Source organism: Phragmites australis, chromosome 3, assembly GCF_958298935.1.
Source record: "Phragmites australis chromosome 3, lpPhrAust1.1, whole genome shotgun sequence".
Lineage (NCBI taxonomy): Eukaryota > Viridiplantae > Streptophyta > Magnoliopsida > Poales > Poaceae > Phragmites > Phragmites australis.
In genome coordinates this window covers 25,522,535-25,537,688 of record NC_084923.1, presented here as the reverse complement: position 1 = coordinate 25,537,688, position 15,154 = coordinate 25,522,535, and the positions used below count along the sequence as shown (strand labels likewise).

Here is a 15,154-nt window from a genome sequence, read left to right as displayed (position 1 = left end):
CAATGGTCCTTCACTTCGCCCCCCCCCCCCTCTCTCTCTCTCTCCTCACTTCGCTTCTCTTTCTCTCTCTTTTTACGGTAAAAGTAAACTTTGGAATCATTCACCTTTCGGTGCAACCTGCATGGTTTCTTCAGGTCAAAGGATCAAAGGTGGTGACAAGTGAGAATTCAAGTCTTTCTAAAAGGAGACCGGCATGCTACTAAACCACCATTATGCATAATGATCAAACTGAACTCTTGCTCTGAAAAGAACTAATCTTACCATTATGCGTTGTTCTCTTTAAAAAATGATAGTAAACACTGACGGCTTGTGGCAAACTAGGTGCAGTGATGGGTAGTACACCTTTTAACATGCATTGTCCTCATTTTAATTACAAGGTTTGCCCCGCCGGGAGAAAGTAAAAAGATTCTCAACAAATCCCTAGATGGCTTCAGTGCATTGATGGGGATGGGCTAATCTATGGGCTGACTCTAAGGCTACCGGGGGGTGGGGGACTGGGCAACCGCAAGAAAGAGCGAAGGAAGAGACCTACCAAAGAGAATACCATCATTCTACCTGTTTACACCTTTCTTTTGCTTTGTAAAAGTTTAGGAAAAAGAGAAAAAAGCAGAGTCTTCCAACAGAAACAAAATCACTTCTTCAATCTCTAAATATAGTTTGCTCTAGAATGTATATCAATATGTACAGTGTATCTTGATTGACCACATTTGTATGTAGAACTTTTCACAATCAACATAATATGGCTGCTACCCGGATGAGACTTGTCCCAAACGTGTGATTTAGTGGTTAGACGAGGCAGAGGAGATTTAGAAATAACCATTGTGGACAGAAAATATGCTCATATATGAGCTGAAAGAAAGAAAAAAGTTAACGCAAAATAAGTCTCATCTCTTTTCTTGCGCACGTGCACAACTTTTGCAGGTCTATATAATTTGGTATGATATACAAGCACAATCTTTGAAGAGAAAAAGTTTGTCTACCCAATATGGCTGAATCTTAAGTTAAGTTGAAAATGAGTTTCACTTCTTATAGTTGTTAACTTGGATATCGACATGGTTATCAATATACACATTTGGCAGATGATTATGTAAGAATGCACCGATTTAAGCTATTTTTCGCTTTCTTCTAACACAACCATAATTAGTGATGTAACTACTTCTCAAGACAAACATACCGATTTTGGCTAGATGTACACTTGAAAAACATTTTCCAACATTTATACTTCTAAATCAAACCAATCATATACGCCTCCAAAAATATGTTCATATGCGAGCTGTAAAAAAAAAGAGCAAAAGATAACACAAAAAAAATAAGCCTAATCTCTTTTTCTTTGTGCACAATGCACAAGTGAACATACTTTCTTTACAGGTGTATATGATTTGGTATGATTTAAATGCACAATCTTTGAATAAAAATTTGAAGAGAAAAAGTTTATCTGCCCAACATGGCTGAATCTCAGGTTAAGCTGAAAAACGAGCTTCAGCCCTTTTACTTGTTACCTTGGACATAGATAGTCTTCAATATACTTATTTTACTGATAATTATGTAGGAAGGGACTGGTTTAAGGTTATATGTCGCTTTCTTTTGACACAACCTTAATTATACATTAGCAAAACTACTTACGATATTATACTCAAGACAAATATAACCATAGCATTTCCATGTAACATTACAAATATCCTAGTATGTAAACATTTAAACTCACATATGCCGTTAGGAACACAAAGTTTCCCATTAAAACAAAAGATAAATCAAAAGATTTGTTCCGAGTTTCCTAATTTGTTTTAAACTTTTTAATTTCTGTGACATGGCCTTCAAATATTCTTGGATGCAAATTTTAAAACTTTAGATCCTACTATAACATCACATTCACTTTTTTATTCAAAACTATAACTTTTAAATTATGAAAATTAATTATAGACTGCAAGATTTTTCTTAAATAAATGAACTTTATAGAAATATAGTATTCAGAAAAAAAATCTAAAATGCAATTGATTATCTAACCGCTTCACCACCCATCATGTGGGCTAGTGATGAAAGAGCGCACAAAAATTATAATTCAAGAAATAAAAACTTTGGAGACAAAAAATGTTTGGGGATCATAATCCATTTTCCGAAACACATAGAACTTTAAATAAAAATGCAATTTTGCTTCTAACAATCTTTTCCTCTGTTGAGATTATAAGTTGATGCACATGCCTATAAATTTTTTTATTACCGAAAACACTGGCATGTGTGTAAATTAGAGGCATCAAAATTTGAGCCTGTTAAGCAGCTAGCAAGTGGTGGTTTCCTGTCGAATTTGCACGGAAGGTACTTTGAAATGTGTAAACATTTTTGCCCCTGCCATGTTTGCCGTTAACATCAGGAGAGAAGTGAGCAGAAGGGGATGACAGACGGTCGCAGTGGTAGAGCCATCCCTTTAGTGCAGCCATAAATTATCCCGTTCCCGCATTGAGAATTTCGGGAGGCCGCGCAGCGGGACAGCAGCAGATTGGAGGAAACTTTTTAAAGCGGCAGCAAAGGGTGCAGGGAGGAGGAGGATAGCACAGCACCAGCACAGGAACAGGCACGGGCACAGCGTCGCGTAGATGCTCCCTCGCCTTGCCTGCCTGGCTTCTTCTCTTCCCTCCCCCACCTCTGACCTCTGCCACCCCAATACCCCATTAATACGAACCCCCATCCATCCCCCTCCCCACTCCACCCCCTTCCCAGCTCCCTCCTTTTTGCCCCCCTACCTTCCAACCATCCAAGAAACCCCCACAAAGCCAACCCACCCATGCCCCAACGCCACGCCAAAACAGAAGCCAAGAAGCTGTGATACTGCTAGCCCAGAAGCTGCATACTAGTACAAACAAATTGGATTGGGTTGGTGCTGCCCACTGGTAGTGAGAGCTACCGCCATGGACGGGGAGGGAGTAGCCAAGAACGAGCGGAAGGGAGGAGGCGGTGGCGGAGCGGTTGGTTTTAGTAGTGGTGGTGGTGGCACCAATGGGAGGAGTAGGTGGAAGGGAGGCGGCGGCGGAGGCTACAGGCAGCACCCGATCATCCAGGCCTACCCGGCGCTCCTGCCGCTGCCTATACACGCCCCGCACGCGCATGTCAACGGCGCCGTCACGCTGCCTCTTCCGCCGCCGGTGTTGCTGTACCTGCACCAGCCCCCGCCGCCGCTGCCGCTGCTGCCCCTGCTCCCCAAGGCGGCGGCTTGGTGCTACGGAAAGCCCAACGGGGGCCCGCCGCATAGTAGGGGGGCTATGTGGAGATCGAAGAAGCCGCCCCCGCCGCCGCACGCCGTCACCGCCGCGCTGCTGCCGCTCCCGCGGGGTAAAGCTAGCTCTTTTCTTGGTTGATTACTTCCTGCACCCTGCACCAGTTCCGCAACGTGTCCTTTTTATATACTTTGTCCAGTACTCCAGTTCGTACAACTTGATAGTGCTGTTGCTTTCTTGATCAATGTGTGCTAGTGTCCATAGCTCTCATTTTTTTTTCAAAAGAAAAGTAGCTAGATAGTATCAAAATATTGTTTGCTGTATGTTTTGGTGGTTAATGGCTTGTCATACAAACATAATGTTGTACTGTAGTTTTCGAAGCAACGCCACAGTGCTTTATGACAAGAGGGAGTTATTGGGTCTAGTTCCATTTGTTTCCTTAGGAGTATTGTGATTGCATGGATCCATGCTTAAGCTTATATGCTTCTCTGTTCCCCGTTTTTATCCTATATTTGGATTGATACAACATTTCTTGAGAAAGGAGGGCACACAAATGTTTAATATGAGACACAGACAAAGCTCTATTTGTGGTACTGTGGGTGACGCCTTTCTTGTTTTGACGGTCAGACCCCTTTCCCCACCTCAAACAAGGGGTTAAAACATATATGATGGTTATCTTTTTGGGAGGATTTGTTCTGACAAATGCACCGGTATCATTTTCTTCCTTTTTACCTGGGACAACGATGCGCCATTATCTTGGTGTTTGTGCTAAAATAGGATGATTTTCATCACTAACACGTTGTACCTTTCAATATAACGTTTTGATATGGAAGATCCTCTTTTTTCTCTTTAATCACAATTGGCATAGATGTTTAGATTTGTCTAGTTCCTTCCATGACTTACAATATCAATTTACCAACAGATGCCGAGGTGCTTCAGCACAAAAAGTTCTTCATACATGAGAAGCAAAAATCTGACATTCAAGCAAATCATGTAAACACCCTTCAGAATCTTTCTACCACTACAGGGGGACCTACCATTGCACCCAGACCTGACATGGGTGGGGTTAAGGGAACCATAATACCTCTTTGTGCAAATCATTTCCTTGTGCAATTTGACCCCAGCCAGAAGATTTTCCATTATGATGTTGACATATCCCCACGCCCGTCAAAGGAAACAGCTAGAATGATCAAGAACAAGCTAGTTGAAGAAAATTCAAGTGTTCTCTCAGGTGCCCTGCCGGCCTTCGATGGTCGCAAGAACCTGTATAGTCCTATTGAGTTTCAACGGGACAGGCTTGAGTTTGTTGTAAGTCTTCCAGTTGCATCAGCGCGATTTAGAGAAGCTAAAGAGAAGAGCCATAGCCTTAACAAGCAGAAACTTAAGCTTTTCAGGGTGAACATCCGACTAGTTTCGAAGCTAAGTGGTGAGGACTTGAACAATTATTTGAATGAAGAGAAGGATGGCATTCCTCTTCCTCAAGATTACCTCCATGTATTGGATATCATCCTGCGAGAAGGTGCTATGGAAAGTTCTATTCCTGTAGGCCGGTCTTTTTATGCACGCTCCATAGGAGAAGTAAGGGAGATTGGTGGTGGGGCTGTTGTATTAAGAGGTTTCTTTCAGAGCCTGAAGGCGACTAAGCAAGGTCTAGCCCTTAATGTTGATCTCTCACTCACAGCGTTCCATGAGAGCACATGCATAATTGCATACTTGCAGAAACGCTGTGACTTCTTGAAGGACCTTTCCCAGAACAAGACTAGGGCTTTGTCAGAAGATGAGAGGAGGGACGTGGAGAAAGCATTGAAGAATGTTTGGGTTTTTGTGTGCCACCGTGAGACTGACCAAAGGTACCTTGTGCAAAGCTTGACTGAGCAGACAACTGAGAATCTCAAGTTTAGAGATCGAAGTGGGAAGGATTATATGGTGGTGGATTACTTCAAAGAGCACTACAAGCATGATATACAATTCAGGAACCTGCCTTGCTTACAGGTTGGTAGGAGCAAGCCATGCTACGTGCCAATGGAGCTGTGTGTGGTTTGTGAGGGCCAGAAGTTTCTTGGCAAGCTCTCAGATGAACGAACCTCCAAGATCCTCAAAATGGGGTGCCAAAGACCAAGTGAAAGAAAGGGGATCATAAAGGGTGTTGTCGAAGGAGCATTTTCTGCAGGAAGGTATGATTCTTTGTTCTTGTTATATTTATATTTTGTAGAAGTTGCAAACTTTGAAGTTTGTTTTTTTCTTATTCAGATTACTTTGGATCTTTAAAATGTAACAATATCTACATTGTTTTCTTTCAGCAATTCTTATGCTGATCAATTCAATCTCCAAGTGTCAAAGGACATGACACAACTCTCGGGGAGGGTTCTCTTGCCACCAAAACTAAAACTCGGTAATGGTGGGCGTATTAAGGATGTAACACCAGATAGATTTGATCGGCAATGGAACTTGATGGACAGCCATGTTGCCGAGGGTTCCAAGATCATGAGCTGGTCCTTGATAAGCTTTGGTGGCACCCCAGAGCAGCATTCTTTAATTCCAAAGTTTGTCAACCAGCTATCAAGCCGATGTGAGCAGCTTGGAATTCTACTCAACAGGAAAACTGTTGTTAGCCCGTTGTTTGAACGGATACAACTCCTGAACAATGAGGGCATTTTGGAGAGCAAGCTCAAGAAAATTCAAGAAGCTGCTTCAAGCAATCTACAATTGCTAATCTGTGTCATGGAGCGGAAGCACCGGGGCTATGCTGATCTGAAGCGTATTGCAGAAACATCTATCGGTGTTGTGACACAGTGTTGCCTGTACGCCAACTTAAGCAAGCTGACCTTTCAGTTCCTGGCCAATTTAGCGCTGAAGATAAATGCAAAGCTTGGTGGATCCAATGTGGCCCTCTACAACAGCTTGTCATGCCAAATTCCTAGAATATTTTCAGACGAGGAGCCAGTGATGTTCATGGGTGCTGATGTGACACACCCGCATCCGCTAGACGATTGGAGTCCATCAGTGGCCGCTGTAGTTGCAAGCATGAATTGGCCATCAGCAAATAAGTACATCTCCAGGATGAGGTCCCAGACACACCGGAAAGAAATCATCGAGCACCTTGATGTGATGGCTGGTGAACTGATTGAAGAGTTCCTGAAAGAAGTTGGCAAGCTTCCAAGTAGAATTATTGTCTTCAGAGACGGTGTGAGTGAGACGCAGTTCTACAAGGTAATGAAGGAGGAGCTGCGTGCAGTGCATCTGGCATGTTCGAGATACCCAGGCTACAAGCCATCGGTCACATTCGTCGTAGTTCAGAAGAGGCATCACACTAGGCTCTTCCGCAGGGAGAAGAATGGCTGTTCGACACACTACTCTGACCAGAATGTACCACCAGGAACGGTGGTTGACACTGTGATCACGCACCCAAGGGAGTTCGACTTCTACCTGTGCAGCCACTGGGGCACGAAGGGGACGAGCAGGCCGACGCATTACCATGTTCTGTGGGATGAGAACAACTTCCAGTCCGATGAGATGCAGCAGATGGTTTACAATCTTTGCTACACTTTTGCACGGTGCACCGGGCCAGTCTCTCTTGTTCCACCGGTGTACTATGCACACCTTGCTGCATATAGAGGTAGGCTGTACCTTGATAGATCGGATGCAACGGCCACCAGGCAGACAACTTTGTACAGAGCGACTCCAATGCAGACTGCACCAGCAGCACCGCTCCCTAAGCTTAGGGACAGTGTGAAGAGTCTGATGTTCTACTGCTGACCCTTGTGCCTTATAATGGTTATAAACTGTATTTCTCATATATATTCTCATTGCGGTATATCGCTTGCCTTATTCTGAAGTATTCTGTATTTGTCTGAATTTGGAAACATGTATAGTGTTTCTGGAGAGCAATCAGGTTTGCATGATTACATCTTGCAGTGGTAGCATGCTGGTACTTGGGGCTTTGCAAAATTCTGATACGTAACTGTGGGCTTTTCCATAGATGTGCTGGTGTTGGTAGGGGCCCGTGTTGGTATGGTGGGGCTTAGTATTTTGTACTGTCCGGACAGTGACACTGGTCCTGGAGTATCCGAGTATTTGCTGTCGTCTTGCTATTCCCGTTTTGATCATTATATAGTGGCGGTAAAAACGTTCCGGCATCTCTACTCTCGGAGGGAACTCCCGGAGAAACCGAAAAGTAGTTCAAGTCAGAAGCTTACTTCTGAGAAAATAAATTAAAAACTGAGAAATCAGAAGTTTACTTCTGAGAAAATAAATTAGAAGCTGAGAATCAAATTTCTGAGAAAATAAATTAGAAGCTGAGAATCTAGCTGAGAGTAATTTTTTTAAGAAATAGTGTGCTGAGAAATTAAAAAATTATTATAAAATCTAATAGCTAAAATTCAAAAATAACTTTGCAGAGAAACAAAAACATAAACAGAAACTCAAATAAATAGATCCATATGTTGCATATATGGTGCTCCAGCCTAGCCATATGTAATCCTGTGGAAACGTGCACCAATCAACAGTGAAAATAAAAAACGGGGAGCACTTAAGACGGGATTGTGTATTTGGTATATCGATAGAGTAAAACCTCTAAATCCAAATGAAAATAAATTTGTACGAGCTTTACACCACAAACTGGCATGGTCTGTGTGTTGGAAAATTCAGCTCCATCTTCTAGAAAATAGTATGATACAATAGTAAGGACAAAATAAAGAAGTTCAGAAAATAGAGACTAAAATTCGCAGCTGGTCAAATACTTGATCAGATAATGATTTTCATTTCTCTTTGGCAGGACAGAACAGAATAGAATAGAATCAAAACATCACATGCTGGCATCCTAGGCTCTGTAGGAAAGTAAGGTTAAACTGGCCAGAAGGACAGACTGTTTGTTCTGTAAAAGATGTGGTTTGATGTGCATGAGTTGTACATTCAACGCAGCATCATGTGGTGTACTAGCTGCTCTGGTGCAGCTGAACTGCAGGGGAGCAATTTCAATTCACTGTCTCTGAGAACTTCCCCACCCTTTTGTCTTCTCGCGGCACATGGAACTGAGGCATATTTCACCCACACACACTAAGGGATATATTGACGGCTTCCAGACCCTTAAGCACGCGAGGAATACTACTGAACGCACACGCGTATATATATCTATAATCTGCTCAAGATCTAATCTTAGGGATGAATGTATCTGGTATTTAATCTCATGTAGCAGATGAGCACCTACTTTCGAGCGGAACTCGAACACAAGCAGGCTCAGTCACATGCCAGTGATCTTGCCAATCGAGATAACGCTCGATCTCGTATTCGTTATCCGTTTAAAAAAGATTTTCCTGATTTAAGGGATTTTAAGTATAATTTTATCACCTTGTCATTTCAGCTTCAACTTTATGTCCTTTGTTGATTCCGTTCTAGTGCCCACTTTGATCAATTGTCACGGCACACCAAACTACTGTGGTGTACTGTTCTAATGCAATAATACTTCCACACTTTTCGAAATCCTAGCACTTATCTCATATATACTGATATAAAAAGTACGATTAAATATGACGTGTTCCGTACACGTGCTTAACTCATCTCAAACATTCATACACTTGATTGGTTGGTTATTTCTGTTCCATCCTAAATGCTACTGGTTTCAATTGCAGTAGTATCACTAATACCGGTTTTCATAAACATTATCATGCTAATTTCATATCACATCAATAATTATAATTTATTCATAATCCATTAACCCCGTTCAAATTTTTCTTAATTTGACACTTCATCCCCATAAAAAAAATTACCTTTGCCCCTCCTGAGCGGTTGCGCGTGCTCTTGGTTTCGGCTCCTTCCAAATCAATCACCATCCACCCCCTTGACCACGACATCTAACAGCTTCAGCCTCCTAACACCGACAGACACGTCAAGGGCACATTGGAGACTCCACGCCTCCCTTGGCCACGTGGATATTATGTTTTCACTTTGCGCATCCTTCATCAATTGTTAGATATTTTATGGCAATATGTTTGTTTTAAACTTTGTAATAAGTATCGGCTATGTACATCTACAGATATAAAAGCTGAGATATTTTCATTACTTTGATAAAATAGAACACCCTGTTATCTAAAAATGCTTGTCAAACTGTTAAGTAATGGATGCATTGTATCATCATATTTTCAATAGGGTCTATAGTCGACCCGTGATCCTTGGATACCTATGACATCTTTGCAGTGATCTCATAGTCCTTACAGGTGGAGAGAACGGGTCGGTCTATGGATCTACATCTTTTTTTTATAGATGTCATCGAAGATTTTTGTTAAAAGGCATCGCCAGTCTCATAGGTTGTGCCGAGGTGAGAAAGGTAAGTGCTCAGAATAAGAGGCTCAATTGGGATTGATGGGGATGCTAAGGTGTGCATCAGACCTGTCCAAATAGGCATGTTGGGCTAGCTCAGCACATGTCTAGCTAGGCACGGTATGACAGGCCTGATAAAGTTAACGAGTCGTGCCGTGCTGGCCCGCATGCCGCGCCCTCGACCCACATCAGCCATCGTGTCGTGTATGGGGATCTATCTCAAGTTTGAAATCAGAGACCTCATGCCGAAATATTCGTGGTAGAGTATTTTATATCTAAATCTAAATTTGTAGCAAAATCTCAATCAACATTAGGATCAATGTGTTATATGGTGCAAAACTGCTCAAACCTCCTAACTCCTGGTAGAGCGGGTTTGCACCGCAAGGTACACTGATCCCCATGCTCGATCTTGATTCTAATTTGAAACTACAATCTTCTTGAAACCACAATGACAAATAGAAACCGATACAATCTTCTTGAAACCATAATGACAAATAGAAACCGATATTGCAAAACTGCTCTACGAGGGGCTCTCCGAATTGGGATCTAGTATTGCATTATTGCACCATACGTCGAAGAGCTCTTGGTAGAGTTTTGTTGCACCATCTGTTTTATATCTTGTGCTATTGGAGTGACAATAGTAAATCTAAACGAATGATGAAAGCACAATCATCTTAAAGCAAATGTGTTTTCTTCCACTTGTTTAGATCTGCCTATTGCCATAATCTTGAACACTTAACTTGCCACTCGTTTAGTAGGGGAGACGGGCTAGGGAAAAGGAGAGATGGTTCAAGAGGTGGGGCAGCGTGGCTGTGCCGAGTGAGGCCAGGAGATCGGCGATGGGCTCGGGAGATGGGAAAGACAGGGAGACAGCTCAGGCTGAGGGAGACATCTCAGGAGGCGTCGTAGCACAACCGCACCGAGAGCAGCCATGACATTAGCGATGGGCTTAGGAGATGGGAAAGATGGGTCGGGCTCAAACGACGGGGAGATGGCTCGAGAGGCAGGGTGACGCAGTCGCATCGAGCATGGCCGTGAGCCCAGTGACGAGTTTAGGAGATGGTGAAGACGGGTCAGGCTTGGGAAAACGAGGAGCTAGGAGGTGCAATTACATTGAGCACGACCGTGAGGTTGATGACTTGCTTGGGAGACGGGGAAGATGGCTTGGGCTTGGGGAAACGGGGTGGCACAACCGCGCTAAACGTTGTCATGAGGTTGGAGAGAGGCTCAGGAGACAGGGAAGACATGCCCGAGGGGTAGAGACAGTCGAAGTGGCGATGGTGACCATCGCACCACTTGACCACCAGTACTCCCCGAGATCGATTTCTGGAGATGGGTAGTGAAGTGATATGGGGAGCGGAGTTAAGGGAGATGGGCTCGGGATTTATAGAAGCATTATCGCTGCTATTTCATATTCTAAAGTGGCAGTGATAATCCTTATCATTGCTGGTTTAGAATACAAATCATAAGTGATATCAACGGTGGAATACGAGTCGATAGTGATAAGGATTATCACTGCCGGTATAACAAAGTAAAAGTCAAAAAGTCATTTTTGGGTTTTCCGCTTTGTTTCTATTTTTGGCGAATCGCAGGAGGTGAATATTACATAAATGGTTTCTTAAAAAAAGAAAGAAAACATGGAGTGCGTCATGCCAACCTGAGCCCAGACCAGCCATCACCTTTGGGCCCTAGGCCCAGCTATTGCCCCCTAACCCTAATCCTCTGATGGCTGCCTCCTTGATGCTACTGGCCGTTCTTCCTGCTGTTGGCTGCCTCTCCCTACTGGCTACCCCTGCCCCTGCTTCCCTGCTCGTCCTCTTGATCTACCGCCTTGCAGCTGCCCTGCACCCTCCATCACTTGTGGTTGCACCAATGTTGCTGCAATCAAGAGGAAGGAGAATACAAGGTGCAACAAGGTGAGGGAACGTGGAGGGAAAGGAAGGAAAAGGAGATTGCTGTCCACGATGGGATTCCAAGGTGATAAGTCTTTTTGTATTCTTTCCCCCTGCTATTCATGTTCTTAGATGAGGTTTAACTCATGGAATTAGAGGTTAAGTTCTAGATTCCATCAAAATCACCTCGAGTTAGGGTTCCTGGACTTCCAACATGTGCAGTTTCATTGGGGCTTCTATTTTTGTGGCCTTATTGATTTTTCCTACAGAAATGGTCAACTCAAAAGTTGTAGAGAGTTGTGGAATCTAGCTTCCAATGAAGTTTCAGAATTTTTGGTTTGGTAATTTTTTAGTTATTGCCTATCAAAGTTGACTTAAATGAATTTATGATAGAATGAGCAATCCGTTTATCGCTTAGTTTTTCACCTTTTTAAGAGATCGAGCTAGTTCTTTAGAATAACTAGGAAGTTGTAGAGGATTTTTTAAGCTTTCCGATGGTGTATAGTAGGCAAATTATTCGATGGGTATAGTTCTGGTTATGCTGTTCTAAAATTTTTGCTGTCGATTGTTGACAGATTTCAGTGACGAATGTTTAGAGCTTGATTAGGCCATGATTATAATTTTTCTGTAGATCGAATATACCAAAGTTGAAGCTTGCGTTGTGATCTACATGTCCATGAAGTTCTAGGATTTTTGGTGGAGTAGAACTTCAGTTATGAGCTGTTGAATCTAGCTATCCTGTTTTACTATCAGTTTTTGCAGCAGACGTTCAGAGGGCCAATTGACGATTTGCCACCACTAAAAATGGGCTTCGCTTATTTTCCACCCGACCCCATGGTCATATACTTAGGGGGGGGGGCATTTGTCATTGGCTATGATGGCATTGTAATCAAAGTGGCTCAAGTTTTTGGTGGCAAATCATCAATTTTTCCATGTTCATAGATGAATTAGATAACTTTAATGAATGTTTCTACACAAAGTCATAATAACAAAGTGGTTAGAGCATGGAGATATCTATCAGCTGGAAAATTTCCAGGTTGTTTGGAGCATTTTTTGGTCATGGTGCTTATCAACATGTTTCTGTCAGACTACATGGGTAGTCTCAATTAGCAGTATTCCACTGCAGATTAGAGGCCTTTAATGACATAACTAAAATAAAGTGTCTTTGTGAAAGTTCTAGCTTTCATTCTCTAGTTTTCAGGGATGTTATGGTTTGCTATGTTTGGTGTAGTAGAAAAAGTAAAGCAGCACTGCTGGAGTCCAATGAATGTGGAGATGTCAGTTTGTATGTTTGATAGGTTGTCAGACATAGGACCGTGTTCCTTGCTGTTTGTATGTCTTGTGGTGAGCTATGATGCTGATATATGAGTGCTTGAGCAGATGTTGCGTCATGGTGTGTATGTCTCGTCTCCACCATCGGTAAAGGCAAGTGAACTTAGCGGTTGTACTACAACTTTAACTTGTTATTTTTACTTCCTATAATCTAAAATGCAACACACATATTTATGCTTAATGACCTGAATTGATGAGGAACCTGCCATTCAAAATACGTTTTGAGGTATGATCATCTTAGGTCAATGGAAGCATTGAGATAGGTGAGCAACTAAAGATCATATCTTGGGGTTGTCTTTTTTATTTGTCTCAGGGGAATGGAGTTATCTTGTTGTCTTTTAGACAAAAAAGGTTAATCATGGGTTAGCTTATGGGGATTAGTTGTCTTATTGAAGCCTTGCATAGAATAAGTTTTTCATTTGTGGTTATACAATAAAGTGGTCTATTGTTCAGTTCATACCTAATATGTCGCTGCATGATCCTAAGGTCTTTATTTATGCCTTGATGGATGCATATGAAGAATGCATCATTTATACCCCTCTTTCCATTGTCCATTGATGAATATCATGGTATATATATCCTTTACCTTCCGGTATTTGAAGTATTGCAGTATATACTATTGTATCTTGCACATTCATGTCATGAGTGCATCCGAGCCAGGTCGGTGAGAAAGTCATCTAACTATTTCGGAGTGCATTGGAGCTAGGTCAGTGAGAAAGTTATATGACTATTTTGGAGTGCTCTTGAGCATTTGAAGTTATGTCACCGTCTTATGGCGGCGACCGTACTGGTACGCATCATACATTCCCAAGGAGGGCTGCGATATAAAAGTGGACATGGCATTTGCATCGCATATGAATGCATTAAAGTTTTGTAAATTGAAGTGATTTCTATGCGTTGGAAGTGAAGCCATGGAAGTGAAGTATGAAGTGGAGTCATATTTATTGAAGTATGTTCTAAAAGTTATTTGTGAAGTGTTATTTCTCCAATAATCATATGCTGCGGATCATGTTCGACATATTTATGCAGACTTGATGATTGCTTACGTATGTACCTGCATTGCATATTATTCATATGCACCATGTCACATTGCATAAGCAGTTTTGCATTTTTGATTGGTTTGCATAAGCAGTTTTGCATTTTTGATTGGTTGAGTTGAAGTGTGTATATATAGTTATCTTGTTACTTGCGGATATATTTATGAAGTTGACCTTTGTGGTGTTGCATTTTTCCCCATGTGGTTGGAATGTTGTTTACGATGCATGAGGTAGAGGGTCTGTTAAGAGTCCTATGTTTTCTTTGGTCTTAAAACTCAGTTTTAGTTAAGGTGATCTTTTCATGACATATGCTGTAAGCAGTTCCTTGTTTATAGCGTAATACATGTGAAAGTATGTACAAAAAAATTAATATGAGGAGTTCTTTTCTCTAGAAGTTATTATGTAGTTGTTTATTTTTCTTATATGAGTCTATCTGTTACCATGTTAGTAGCTATACTCGTGCAATTGGCTAACTAAATTACTAAGCAACAGGGCTTACGCTCTACTTGTTATACCTCATATCTAAATTGATGCTTAATGAACTTGTGGTTTAAATAGTTTGTTATAGTAGTTCGTTTGCTGGGATTTTTAATCTCACCCTTGCATTAATCTTTTCAGGTACCTGATGCTTGGCATGATGGGAAGAGGAATAATAGCACATTTTGCACATCATGTCCTCACATAAAATCCACTGTGCTATATTAATAAGGATGTTTAGTTGGTGGAGGCATGTGCTTGAAGTTTAAACTATGGCCGTGAGGTTAAACTTAATGTTTACTCTTAGTTCTTGTTAGGGATGTTTTAAAATGCTAGTTTGCTATGTTATATCTTGGTTATATATGTTGATGCTTTCGCGTAGCTTCTCTTTTAGGGAAGATGTTGCCAATTTTTTTGTAGTTCGGCATGTTTGTAGCTCCCGGAGTGTTACAACCGGTTCATATTGGCTCAATTATTGCTCTGTAGATGAGCTTATGAACTGGCAATGATAAGGTTTATCACTTATAGTTTGTATTGGCTCAATTATTGCTCTGTCGTTGAGCTTATGAGTCGGCAGTGATACTTCACTATCTATTTGTAGCTAGAACCGGTAGTGATTAACAGCTCAAGGTTAGATCTGCTGGTTTAGCTTATGAACTGATAGTGAGACCTTATCATTGCACGTTATTTCCAAATCAGTAATGAATGAGGGGCAGCGATGACATTTTCTATAGTAGTGACATGTTTGGCTCGGTAGCTACCATCGGGGATGGGTCTCACCATTCTGCCTCCAAATGAGCAACATTCATGGCTTCTCTGCCTCTGCTACATCACTTAGTCTCGGTGTCTACATACATTATGCACCGGGAATCATCAAGTGATGATGACTACT

General features: G+C 41.9%; 1 protein-coding gene and 1 long non-coding RNA gene across 2 annotated transcripts; both read left to right on the top strand.

Moving 5' to 3' along the window:
- Positions 1-2,566: 2,566 nt before the first annotated feature.
- Positions 2,567-7,185, top strand: LOC133912733 (protein argonaute 7-like). The gene is made up of 3 exons (XM_062355621.1): positions 2,567-3,324; positions 4,132-5,383; positions 5,510-7,185. The coding sequence occupies exons 1-3, from the start codon at positions 2,904-2,906 to the stop codon at positions 6,963-6,965; spliced, it is 3,129 nt and encodes a 1,042-aa protein (XP_062211605.1). The 5' UTR covers positions 2,567-2,903; the 3' UTR covers positions 6,966-7,185.
- Positions 7,186-11,285: 4,100 nt separating this feature from the next.
- On the top strand, positions 11,286-14,621 carry LOC133911114 (uncharacterized). Its single transcript, XR_009908600.1, has 2 exons — positions 11,286-11,501; positions 14,404-14,621. It is a non-coding gene; the product is annotated as an uncharacterized LOC133911114 (long non-coding RNA).
- Positions 14,622-15,154: the final 533 nt, after the last annotated feature.

Excerpts from the sequence above, each read along its gene's own strand:
- LOC133912733 (XM_062355621.1), top strand. The coding sequence starts at position 2,904 with ATGGACGGGGAGGGAGTAGCCAAGAACGAGCGGAAGGGAGGAGGCGGT. Across the intron at positions 3,325-4,131 it reads GCTGCTGCCGCTCCCGCGGG|ATGCCGAGGTGCTTCAGCAC; the intron begins GTAAAGCTAGCT and ends ATTTACCAACAG. Across the intron at positions 5,384-5,509 it reads GGAGCATTTTCTGCAGGAAG|CAATTCTTATGCTGATCAAT; the intron begins GTATGATTCTTT and ends GTTTTCTTTCAG.